General features: G+C 39.1%; 1 protein-coding gene across 2 annotated transcripts in view; it reads left to right on the plus strand.

The window, feature by feature from the left end:
• Nucleotides 1-6,752, plus strand: part of rhbdl3 (rhomboid, veinlet-like 3 (Drosophila)) — an 84,876-nt gene extending 78,124 nt beyond the window's left edge. For both annotated transcript variants that reach the window (XM_085410176.1, XM_085410177.1), the window contains 3 exons: nt 1,355-1,455; nt 2,164-2,224; nt 3,196-6,752. In XM_085410176.1, the coding sequence (XP_085266302.1) occupies nt 1,355-1,455; nt 2,164-2,224; nt 3,196-3,467 (434 nt within the window). In that variant the 3' untranslated portion in view covers nt 3,468-6,752. The remainder of the gene's footprint in view (nt 1-1,354; nt 1,456-2,163; nt 2,225-3,195) is intronic.
• The last annotated feature ends 6,905 nt before the right edge of the window (nt 6,753-13,657 follow it).

Here is a 13,657-nt window from a genome sequence, read left to right on the forward strand (position 1 = left end):
GCCCTCAGCGTGTGCACTGTTAGATAAGACGCTTAGTCATAGATAGGTTAAACCACTGTATGAATGTTTGTGACTTGCAGTAGAAAGTGCTTTGAGTGCTCAAATTGAGTAGAAAGAGGCTATAAGTACCAGTTATTTACACTCATGAAAGTGTTTTGATTGTAGACCTTGACAATCTCTCTAGAAGGAAACAATTCTGCAATCATCAACTTTTCAGGCCTTTTGGTGTTGCTGAGCTGGTCAGTGCAGTTGCTGGCATTAGGTTGTTATACCTAACCAGATGCTAAAAAGTGTAGAATGCACTCTGCACAGACACTGTTTATGCTCCCAGATGTCATGTTTATTCAGGGCTCTTTGTGCAACAACCCACACTCTGGTCAGCGCTGGTCTCAGCTTTTCTAACAACCAGTTCTCTCGTCTAAAAGGGGAAAAAAGACCATCATCAGTCCAAACGCCACCAGCTGTGTTCTCACCTGCCTCCCCAGCACCGCCCCATTGAGCTCACTGCACCGCTCCTCCCTTGCAGCTGAGCCAGGGACCACACCTCCGCCACAAGAAGCAACAGCATGCACATACCTATGATTCAAAGTGGCAACTTTAAAATAGTTTTTAAAGGGAGGATTTATAGATATGAAAAAAATTGTAAAAAAAAAAAAAAAAAAAAAAAGCCTCTCGTATAGTTTTCTCAAGGTAAAGGAACAGAGGCTACAGAGACCAAAACATTTAGACTGCAGACATGTTTCTTTTTGCGTTGAACTTGGGATTTTTACAGAGGAGTCTGTGGGGGTCTGACTGAGTTGCTTTTGAAGCCGTCCTCAAGTGGCCTTTTGGGTAATTGCAGTTTTTTGTGCTTTCACACTGACCCCAGAGGTTGCCGGTGATACAGTCAGTGGTTTGGTTAAGTTTGTCTTTCCTCTAGTAATAAAGTAGTTTTTGTGACTGCCTGCTTAAAAGCTGAGATTCAAAGTACTTTTTTTTTTTTCAACAGAAAGTATATAATTGATAGATTTGTTAAATAGAGTTAAACTGAATTAATCCTAAGGAAAGTCAGGGAGTTGAATCGCTTGAAAGTTTTCTTAGGTGTGGTTGAATGAAATCCTATATATTTCACTATTTTGGATACCTGTCTAATTTCACCTTTTAAATATCCCCTAGGCTTTGATCATTACTTCAAATTTCAGTGGCAGCTTTGGAAAAAGAAAGAAAACCCCCAGCATTTTTTTTTTTTTTTAAACAAAGGTTTTAACAAAGATTGACTGAAAAGATCATTCTTCAATGAATTATCAGACAGTAAAATGATGTCATCATTTATTTATAAATTTTCACTGACATGTGGCCTTTATCATCACTGCAGGGTCTCTGGCCGTGTCTGTCACGGATATGACGGCACCGGTGGTTGGCTCGTCTGGGGGAGTCTACGCCCTGGTCTCTGCACATTTAGCCAATGTAGTAATGGTAAGTTTTCCATTTACATGCACATGCTATGTGTGCGCACATGTGTATCAGTGATTACCACATCACTCAGTGTTCCTGTCTCTACACATCATTGTCGTATCGTCAAAGTAGCCTACAGTGGCCCCTCGACAGGTGCCGCTTTATCTATAGATGCCATGCATTCCTCACCGTCAGTTTTCTCCCATTCCTTCAAAGATCAGAAAACCATCTGAGCGTGTGCACATGTTTACGTGACAGAGTGCGAATAAAATGCATCCCATCTCAATGCACTCTGCTGTCCTTTGACTTCTATGCCTACTCTGTTTGGTCTAACCCATTCAGCAGGTCATTAGACACATGTAGCAAATATCAGTCAAGGTGAACCTCTATTATGTGCAGTGGGGTTCTCATTATGTATCCTGCCACATCCTTCACAGCATTCTTGAGGTCAGTATGGAGGAGTTTGTGTTCCTCCTCTCCATTGAAATCTTATTATCTAACACAGCAAGAACAGACTGGGGGTCAGAGTGTCTCTGGAGCCTTTAAAATTGACGTGAATTCAGACAAAGGGCACAATCTAAGGTCATTTCAGGTAGTCATGCATGTCTGTTTGTGTGTGTGAGTGTGTATGTAAGGAGGACTTTCTCTTCTAGCAGAGTTAGTTCTGTCTTTATCATCAGAAATGTGTTTCATTATGATTTCTCCACTCTCTCTTTCTCTTCTTTGCAGAATTGGTCAGGAATGAAGTGTCAGTTTAAGTTATTTCGGATGGCCATGGCTCTGGTTTGCAGTAAGTCTGAATAAATATGCCACACTCCCACTCTTAACACTTCTCGTTCAACAGAAAAGTTTTGCTGTGTTACTACTTCAGCACCAGAAATTAATTATGTCAAAACAAATGTTCCTGTTCTTGAAAAAAAAAAGTGTTTATTTTCTCCAAATGCTACAATAATAAGCTTTCTGGCTTTGGCGCTTCAGCACATGAAGGATTTCTCGCTGCTAAGACACTATGATTGTTGTGATGCACTGCAATGGGGTGATGTAAGCAAACTTCATTGCAAGGCTAGATGGGATTCCAGGCAACCCAGATCTGACAAGTTCAAAGTGATTTTCTCCAAAAACAGAAAACAACAACTAAACAAGCAGTGAATCAAAAACTGTAGTCGTGCCAGATTCACTGAAATTAAACTAAATTTCCTCTGTTGCTCGTAACCTTTGACACACTCCATCCAAATAGCTGGGTGAGTTGCTTCCAGTCAGTCTTAAATCAAATAAAAATCCTCCCTCTTTCTGTTACTATCCTGCCACATAAACGCAGTAGCAAAATATGTCTGTGAAACCCCAAGAGGGAAAGTTGCACTAATATTGACTTTGAGTGTGTAACATGCTCATCCACTTGATTTGCATAATCCTGGCTATTGAAGCTGAAGCCTCATAATAACTTTGCATAAAACTTCAGAATGTAATTTTGCAGCAGCACAAGGACTGTCTAATTTTTTACCCCCAGTTCCACTAGAAGGTTGTTAGGAGCAGATCAAGTCAAATACACAAGAGAAAGGATGAGAGCAATTGAAACTTGTATAACAAAGGTTCACTGTTGCTTTATGTCTTATTTTAAGACATCTCGACATCCTTCTTTTTTTATCATAGCTCATCTACCTCAAAGTCAGGACTGTTTATTTTTAATAAAGTGCTGCTGTTGTCACCTACATGCTCACATCTCGCTGCCATTATGTCTTCCTTTCTCCTTTCTGTCCACAGTGAGTGTAGAGTTTGGTCGAGCAGTATGGCTCCGGTTCTACCCTCCGGCCTTTCCTCCATGCCCGAATCCCAGCTTTGTAGCTCACCTGGGAGGAGTGGTGGTCGGCCTGACGCTTGGTGTGGTTGTTCTGCAGAACTATGAGCAGCGGCTCCAGGAGCAGTCCCTGTTTTGGATATTTTTCTGTGTCTACACCTTGTTTGTGCTCTGCGCTGTTTTCTGGAACATTTTTGCCTACAGCCTGCTTGATGTGCGACTGCCCCCACCACCATGAGTTGCTTATTAGAGGCACAGAAGACACTGTATCCCTTTTATTCCTCCCTTGGTAGACGCCTGACCGCCCGGCTGGATGAGTCACCCGGGCCTTCACTAACTGAGCCTCATCTTGAGCCAGTCAGAGTTGTCTGACAACCGCTTTACTCATACATCCAGTGCTCCGATGCAATGATACTTGGCATGCAGAAGCCCTCTGTGTTACACTAAACTTTTTTGGACACGTGTGCTACGTTTTCTGGTTAAGCCTTACATTGGCTCACACTCACCATACAAGCTAATCTCCACTCGTTCTTTGTCTCCATGTCTGCTGGATGTTGGTGTCAAGAGTATCAACCAGTGGGACAGAAGGCAGAAGAAGAGCTGTCTGCATGGCCTGACCTTCTCTGCCTCTTTTCCCTCGATCCAATGGTGCCTATTCATGGAGACATCAGCCTGATGAAAGTATTTCTGCACAATTGCCTGTAGTGTAGGGTGACAGCAGTAAAATCCTACAACCATTTTCTGAAGGGAGACGTCTCTGAAACTCCTCTAAATGAAGGAGAGTATATCAGAACTTAGTCTAAGCTGGTGTTTTGTCATAATTACAAGCACCCCATGAGCATGAGAGGATATAACAGGCAACAGGATAGTCAATCTTCCCCAAGTTTCACAGGAAACGGAGGAGTGTGTAGGCACAGTTTACCTTCAGAGGTTATTATGAATTTACCGTTTGAAGGAGACTGTGGGTTCAGGGTTCAGTCAATTTGTGTTCGGCACAATTTCAACCTCAAACTTGTGTCTTTCGTGTGTTTGGAAGGAGTGCAACAAATGTATCATTGTGTGTGCGAAAAGAAAAGAAGCGGAAGTGCCATTCAGGCTTTTTGCTTAAAAAAATATGCCAAAACATTGTTAATAGCAGCAAGAGCACAGCCCGTAACAAGTGTTGCTTTTTTTGACGTGAAATAGGTCTAATTTTTTCAGTTGAATGCTATATTTTCTCTAACAAATGTTTTACTGACACCAAGAAGAGTAAAGTTATTTTCATTTTAAGTAGTTTTTGCAAAGGTGAAAATAAAAATCTGCAAAGAGTTAAAAGAAGTTTATTTATTGAAATGTAATAAATACACACAGCAGTAAAGACATCCGGGCCATTCTGAATACATCTTTTTTTCTTTTTCTTCATTACCAAATGTAGACAAACACACATGCCTGACCTCGAATACATCTGGGCTGGGGTTGTTTCCCTCTCAGTTCAGGATCAACTGGGCAAAGAAATCAATGGTCTTCTCATTAGTTCCTGACACAACTTAATTTGTTAATTGATTGAACCGAGACAGAAAGCGACCCCAGCCCCAAGCTGTAAGTCTTAAACTGTACTGTATTCTAACCTCATGTTACACTGGTAACTGCTTGGCACAAACATAATGTAATTACATACAGATTAATATTTTAACATGTGTTTGCTGTTGATTTTTTTTAAAAAGATTGTGATATTGGTATGTTGTGTAAATCGTCTGGTCGGTCTGCATTGTGATATGTTAGCTATATACTATATGTGTCCTATTTAAAGATTGATTATTAATGGCCTGGGATTGTATATAATAAGGGCTATGGCACAAAACTGAATGAGGGGCAAATCACTGCTATTTTGTGCATATTTTCTAGATTTGATATGTAAATACTGGAGTGCATTAAACAGTTTTATACAGAAACAAATACTGATATATTGGATTTTTGCAATCTCTGTGATAGACTGACAGCCTGACCAGAGTGGACCCCGCCTCTCGCTCTGTAACACCTGAGACAAGCCCCAGTCCACCTCTGACCCTGAACTAGAAAAGTGGTTAAGATGACGTATGGCTTGATTTTGCCCTCTTCTGTACCAGTTTTTTTAATGATGCTGTTTGTCCATCTGTCACACAATTTTACAATAATATATTTTAGCAATGTAGAATCTGAATGTGCCCAACAATAAGTGTACTGTTCATCTTTGTTGTGAGTGTTTGGACTCATGCATGCCTTTGTTATTGTTTTTCCATTTGCTCGGGGTGGCTCCAACTCTCTGTTACTACAGCATCCTGACAGCAGGTCATAGCACGTTCTCAAATATTTTAAGCCAAGAAATATCTTGACCAAATAAATTTGTTTCATACATGGATATATATACACACACACACCGGACTGATCAAATAAAATAATTTCAAATATTTTAATCAAAGATTGAAACACAAAATGCCAAAACATTTGGCAGTTGGATTAAAGGAGGAGGAAATGAAGTACAGACCAGCAGGTCTTCTTTCAGCTGCATCTTCTTTTGGCTGCTCCTGTTAGAGCAGGGGTAGGGAACTCCAGGCCTCGAGAGCCAGTGTCCTGCAGGTTTTAGATCTCACTCCGGGTCAACACACCTGAATCAAATGATTAGTTCATTACCAGGCCTCTGGAGAACTTCAAGACATGTTGAGGAGGTAATTTAGCCATTTAAATCAGCTGTGCTGGATCGAGGACGCATCAAAAACCTGCATTAGAGATTAACTCATCATCTGCCTCCATCTCACCCTGTCCCAAGCATCTTCCTCTGTCACACCAACATTCTGCATCTCCTCCATCACTCCATCGATGAACCTCATCTGTGGTCTTTGTATCCGCATGTCTGATTTGGCAAAGATTTTAAGCCGGATGCTCTTCCTGACGTAGTCCTGCCCTTTTATCTGGGTGTAGGACTGACACTAGGAGTGACACTAGGACTGACACTGGCTTGTGGCCCGTCCTGTGGATGGCTTCAATGAATTTGGACAAAACATTAAAAAGCAAACTAAAAAGTAATTAAGTAAAATGTTATTTCTATAGAGCCTTTTTAGACAAACATCACAAACCACAAAACACCACTTGTGATCTGAGGTGGCATGTGGGTTTAGCATCCTCTGATGTGAACTGGCTGAACTTCTGTGGACTGCTATTAAAAAGTCAGCTAAACTAATGGATTACACAATCAGATTGCTAATATTAAACTTTATTAGTACTAGATAAATTTACAAATATTGTGAACTTTATTTAAATAGAAAACAATTCACCGACAAGCTATCATTGAAAATATAAGTTTGTATACTTATTATACTTGTATACTTACACAAGGGAAAGGAAACACAGATAAAAGGGTTAGTTATTGCACTCATTAACTTCTATCCTTTATTTCACTTCAGCGACATCAGTTAAAATGATTTTGTTTATTTGGCATAACCAAGATTTCCAATCTAATCTTTATTTTTGTGACTCCCAGCTTGGACCCTGCCAACAACACTAATCAATAAAACACCATAACCTCAATCTTTGCGTGTGTGTGTGATCATTTATCTGTACAATGTGTACAATTTATCCATGAGCAAATGCTGTTTTGTGAAGTAATAAAGAGGAGCTTCACTGCACACATTATGAAATAAAAATGACAACAAAGGAGGCCCTGAAGTATTGAACAGCTGTTCAGTAGAAATGGGGAAAACATTTGGCTTTCAGAAATGCAGCAAGTGGTTTTCTCAGTTCCCAAACATTTAAAGTCTGTTAAAAGAAGCAGTTCCCAAACAAATTAAGGAACGTCACTGCTATCTATCCATCCTGGGGAAAGAACAGTTCAAATAAATTAAAAATTACCATGACATTCATGCCTATGATGATTGTATTTAAACAACTTTCTTTGGAAACATTAATGTCGGTTGATTCAGTATCAAGGAAGGAAGGACAGAGGATATTGTCCAATATCAAAGAAAAAAGTGCTCAAACTGAGCAGCTTTAAAACAGGATTATGTGTTAAATGTAAACTTAAAAGTTGGAGGAAGCGATTATAGGGCCATACAGAGAGTAGAGAGCTGGGGTAAGAGCCTTTGTGAAAAAAAGCAGATGTCAGAGTGATCAATGAAATGTGTGAGAATACAAGAATCAGCTATAATTCATTCAGAGAAGGGACCCCTTAAGCTGTCACTGAACATCTTCTCTGTCTAGCCGGTACAACCATGGAGTAGCAGTTTTGAAGGCCTACGATGAAAAATTCATTATGCAGCCAAGGAAAGCCGCCTCAGTTGTGTTTCCCCTTCATAAATCTTTCCTTTCAGAGGTAATCATTCACCTTGATGAAGAAAACGAGAGGCCGCAGGAAAGGAAAATCTGTCTGGAAACATTTGTTGCATCTCAGCATTTATGCAACCTGCTGCGAGAAACACTTGTTACTTATTTATCCTTGTTTAAACATGAAGGTGCACACAGAGACAAGTACGAAGTACACTTAAAGGACCAAAAGTAATGAGGAGTGATAAAAATATCACTATTACATTGCAGTGGGTCAGTCTGGACTTGATTTTAAATACTGGGTATTGTAATACATTAAAATTGTCAATGTTGTTACACCTTATTTTCCTGTTTGGGTTGATTACCTAACGGTTACTAAACCTCTCAAATACATGTATATTTGGCTCTAAATTGTAATGGACCATAAGCGTAATCGACACTGTATGTTGGTACAGATAGAGTAACCATCGAACGTTTTCTAATGAGAGCGTTTCCTAATGAAATGTATATATAAACCATTACTAACAGCTGTTCTGGAAAGCCTTTCCACCCAATTTCCACAGCCTGAAACCCCCAATGTACTGTTCTTGAAGTACTATCGCCACCTAGTGGCCAAAACAAGTTGTGCGCCGTTCTATTTCATCTATCAGTGTTACCTGAGCTCTTCCAGCGTCACCGGTCAAAAATCTGTCAATTTCTTGTAAATGTGATCTATCAGGATGCCTTGGAGGGAATTTATTACATCTGGGACAAAAATCCGCCGCGTCCACAATATGGGTTCAAATTGAATGCAAAATATATTTTTAGTTATAACTAAGTTGGAAATTCAGAGAGATATCAAATACATGACATGGCATTACATTTTGAATCTGAAGGGCTGAAGACACTGTTGGCGACTGGACTGAAAGTGGAAAAATCTGTGAATGATGGAAAATTTCTCTGACATTAAATCCTCTGTGTCTTTTGCGCATGTAAGTAAACTCTTGTGATAATTAACTTTTATAAATTATTTATAAGATAAGTGATGAATGTTTAGCTGGCTAAAAGTTCATATTCATTCATAGTTCACAGATTCTTGTTAGGTCTCATCAAAATGTAAATAGTTTTATTGCATTTAACTGTGAACATGTATTTTTACTTCATTTTTGAACTTTTTAGGCTAAGGAAATCGCATACCTACATGCACATACCCCAGCAAAATGCAGCACATCTTGCTACAAACCCCTTTTGGACTTAAAAAGACAAGCAACAACAACAACAACAAAAATCCAAGGAGCTGACAGGAGAAAAAAATGCTGCTGTGTGGAGAGGTATTTGCTGGAAAGGAGCTCAAGAAAGTGTCGACACTTTTAATGGCCAGACAGGACTTGGAAAGCTTTGTAAAAGCAGTGAAAAACAGTTTGACACTATGTGCGAGGAGACTGACAGAAAACTGAAAGAAAAGGAGAAGTAAGGTTGGATCTTAAAAGAAAATCTGAGCATCCAGCCGAGTGAGAGTGAGAAGGTCAAAAAACACCAAGCGACAGAGTGCAAACAAGGCAATGAGGTGAAGCTGTCACTAAACACAACAGCAAAGCTGGCAGGGGGGTGCGGGGGGGGGGGGGGGGGGGGTGACCATTGAGTTTAAAACTCTGTAGGAACACTGTGGAAAAACTTCATCCAAGACAGCTGAATTTTCAAACTTGAAATGATGGCACTGGTAGAAAAACATTTGGCCAAGCTGAAAACAATTAAGTCGAAACACCACCAGAGCAAAACTGAATGCCAGAAAAATTTCAAAGCTTTGGAGGACTGTCTCAGATGTGAGCTGGCAGCAAGAAAGAAAGAAAGAAAGAAAGAAAGAAAGAAAGAAAGAAAGAAAGAAAGAAAGAAAGAAAGAAAGAAAGAAAGAAAGAAAGAGAAAAGGCTTCAGAAACAGAGAAGAGACAATAAAGAGAAGTAGCTTTCCATGGTGAGGAGTTTGTCAACATGGTGAGAAAGCTGGAGGAGGAGATCAGGCTCATCAGGCTCACGAGCCATGTAAAACGCTGAGCTAATGCCATTTTACCTCATCGTTTGAGTTACATGATAATATGATGGATTGTAAGATTTTTTCTTTTCAAAATGAAAATAAAATGCTTTGTGTGTCTTTTTAGGAGCTTACCTTAAAAACTGACGAAGGCAAAGCCGAGATGAAAAGGGAGAAGGCTAGAAATGGAAGTAGTAGATAAACAGAAGAGATTAGGAAAGCATGAACATAAAGTGAAAAAAGTTGAAGAAAGAGCAACATAACAGGAATGCAAAAAGAGAAAAAGAAACAGAAAAACAGAACAAAAAATAAGGAGAGATATAAAAGAAAAGAAGGAGGAAAGCAGAAAGACAGAAAAGTAGGTCTCTCTTCCTAAACCCCATTTTCCCTTTTACTTAGTAACTGCAGTTAGGTCCATATATATTTGGACAGAGACAAATGTTTATTTTATAATTTTGGTTCTGCACATTACCACAAAGAATTTTAAATGAAACCACTCAGATGTAGTTAAAGTGCAGATTTTCAGCTTTAATTCAGTGGGTTGAACAAAAGATTGCTGCCAATGACAGCCTGACATCTTGAACTCATGGACATCACCACATGCTGTGTTTTCTCCTTTTTAACACTGTCAGGCCTTTACTGCAGCAGCTTGTTTGTGAGCCTTTCTGTCTGAAGTTTAGTCTTGATCAAGTGAAATGCATTTGAAGAATATTCCACTTCTTTGCTTTAATAAACTCCTGGGTTGTTTTGGCTATATGTTTTGGGTCATTGTCCATCTGTATTATGACGCCCAATCAATTTGACTGCATTTAGCTGGATTTGAGCATTTCTTTGTACATGTCTCTGAACATCTCAGAATTCATTCGTCTGTTTTTGTCCTGTGTCACATGATCAATAAAAACTAGTGTCAGAGTGCCACTGGCAGCCATGCATGCCCAAGCCACAACAGTGCCTCCACCGTGTTTTACAGATGATGTGGTATGCTTTGGATCATGAGCTCTTCCATTTTTTGCCATCATTCTGGTAGAGGTTGATTTTGGATTCATCTGCCAAAAAATGTTTTTTTCAGGACTATGTTGTTTTTTTATGGATTTTGTTTTTGTTTTGGGGTTTGTTTGTTTGTTTGTTTGTTTTTTCATTTTTAAGCAAATTTAAATTTAACCTTTCTCTTCTTGAGGCTTAGGAGTGGCTTGCAGATGGCAGCGAACCCTCTGTATTTACTTTCATGTAGTCTTCTCTTTATGGTGGACTTGGATATTGATACCCTCTGAATGTTGTTCACTTGGTTGGCTTTTGTTGATCATCCACCACTGTTGTCTTTCTCTGATGGTTTTTTCTGTTTTCGAGGTTAAAGGAAGGCTTTTTTTCATCTGCATGGAGTGCTCCTTTGACTGCATATTGTCTGTTGACAGCGAACTCTTCCAAATGCAAGCACCACATTAATGGCATAATGAAGGAATGCACACACCTGCCAATGAAATACATGGGCTAATTAGTCCAATTATTTTTGTTCCCTTTAAAAAGAGAGTGGCACATGTTAAGGAGCTGAAACTCCTAAATCCTTCATCCAATTTGAATGTGGATACCCTCAAATGAAAGTTCTACACATTATGCCCATGTCCATTATATAACAATAATTGTATTTGTATTGTGTCTAAATATATATGGACCTAGCTGTAAATACACCTGGCATTGCAACAACTTAATAGCAAAAGGTATAGATATTTAGCTGTCTGGCTACGTGAACATAATCCTGAAGATAAAGCATTTTTTTTGGTTCTGTATACGTTTTACTGGAGTGACTGCATGTTATGCAGGAGAAAACACCACCATCCTGTGACAAAACTTTAGAACTACATCAAAATAGTCCCACAGACCTTATATTTAGGGCTGCTCAATTAATCGAATTTTAATCACGATTACGATCTGGGCTTTCAACGATCATTAAAAATGACTGAGCCGATTATTAGCCCCTCCCTCGTGCTTTACTCTCGCGCTGCTCCGTGTGGCAAATCGAGCGCACCTCTCTGCATTTCGAACACCCGTCACAACAATCCGGTTGTTCAGTGATGACGCGACGGATCCTACTTCCGGGTCTAAAGTAGTCTGCGTTTAATATGGCTTTTGTGTTGTTAACATGTTTAATGTTATGTATTTTCTTCTATTTGATCTCAAAAAGCTCCTAAAACAGTCAGTGATCACTGTTGACCTCCCTCGGCTTTTATTACCGCTAATCATTTATTTAAGCTCAGTTTTTAAAACCTTAGGATGTAACTACAGCCCAGCCCATGCAGCAGTATATGAATGACTAACCTCGTATTGTGGATGGATTATCTCAGTTGTTCTCCTGGCTGAAGTTTGGTCCTTTTACAGCATCCTGCCATGCGATTACATTTGTTCCTGACCACCGAGAACACTCACGGTAACTTTTATCGAGTGGAAAAAAAGTTAGCTTGTTTATATTATGCTAACGTAGCTGTGTCGCTAGCGGTCACGCAGCACATCATTATATACCAGCTAGCCCAACTTCAGTAACCCTACAAACGTCATTGCTGTTTAGTTTTCTGTCTTCATTTATGCTGGAAGTGATAACAGAGCTGTACGTTTTAATTTGTTTCCAAAACCCCGCAGTCAGGACATGCTATATTGTATTTAGATAGAAGCTAGCGAGCTAACTCCCTGCTAACTTCTAACTCCTTTAAATGTCATAAATTCCGTTTTCATGGATGCCTGGATGTTAAACTCAATTGTTACACCTGAGCAGAACGCTGATCATTTTATTAAAGATGAAAGACTTTAGACAGTTTTTCAACTCTCAGTAATGCCATAGTGATCGTTTGATATATGGACCTGCAGCGGAGTTTAGACCCAGACACGGCTAGTGACGTCAGACTGAACAACCGGATTAAGAGAACCCAAGGGAAGCTCGGAAAGCTAAGCAGAAGTTATTTGGAGAGGAGAGTGACTGCCGTTGGTTGAAAAGAGAGGTAAAAAAAAAAACCTTCAGTGGTGTGGAAACATTATGGGTTCGCAGAGTCAGACGTCAAGTAGACATAGTGTGTAAACGTTGCTACGGTGTAGTAGCTGCACCACAGAGGAACACTGCAAAGTTCACTAAACATAGATGTTTACATTTTTCATTTATTTTTTATATTGCAAACATTTGCACTGTTATCAGTATTTGCACACTATTTTATATTATTTTTTTAAAGTCATTATTCAATACATTGTTATTGTTAACCTTTTAAATCCCTGTAGAACCAGAACCGCGTAAGCTAGCGCAATAATTTGTTTTGCATAAGAAACCGGAGGAGTTGTACTTACATCTTATGTAAATGGCCTGTATTTATATAGCGCTTTACTAGTCCCTAAGGACCCCAAAGCGCTTTACATATCCAGTCATCCACCCATTCACACACACATTCACACACTGGTGATGGCAAGCCAGTGACAAGCTTATGTCATCAGCTTGTCCTCGGTCACTTAATGCATACATATTATTAAAATATGGGCTATAACAGTTGTATTGATGTATAGCAACTTGAGATGCTCCCAAAAATGGCACTACAGCATGTAAAAAAAAATATATATAAGCTCTGGCGGACTTGGTTCTATGGTAGGTCTTAAAGGGTTAAATAAATATCGTCAAATAATCGAGATCTCAATTTCAGTGAAAATAATCGTGATTATCATTTTTGCCATAATCGAGCAGCCCTACTTATATTAATATAAGTATATTAAATTACATTATAGTAAAACCATTTTTTAAATAAAAACCATCCTCAGATGCAAAAGTGGCGCACAAAAGCCAGTTTTGTTATCGACAAAACTGTAGTTTTTACACCTAGTATATATTTTTTCCATTTATATGATGGAAACCTCTAGACTCCACGCAACAAGAAAAAAGTCAACACTGGTTAAAAGAAAAATATGGATAATGTGGCAGCTATTTATTGATGATATAATCCCCCTGCTGTAATCTGTGCCCATGCAGCTATATCATTACTTCTTGTTTTTAATCTTGTTAAAAATATATGAAACACGTAATACCTATCATGATGATAACTTTAGTTCATCTTTCTGGTGAAAGTAGATCTTTGCACATTTATTGGGTTACAGTTGCCAGTCAATCATGAACTATGTTT

Source organism: Rhamphochromis longiceps, linkage group LG6 (genome assembly GCF_057381845.1).
Source record: "Rhamphochromis longiceps isolate RC_006_pf linkage group LG6, R_longiceps_female_GT1.1, whole genome shotgun sequence".
Lineage (NCBI taxonomy): Eukaryota > Metazoa > Chordata > Actinopteri > Cichliformes > Cichlidae > Rhamphochromis > Rhamphochromis longiceps.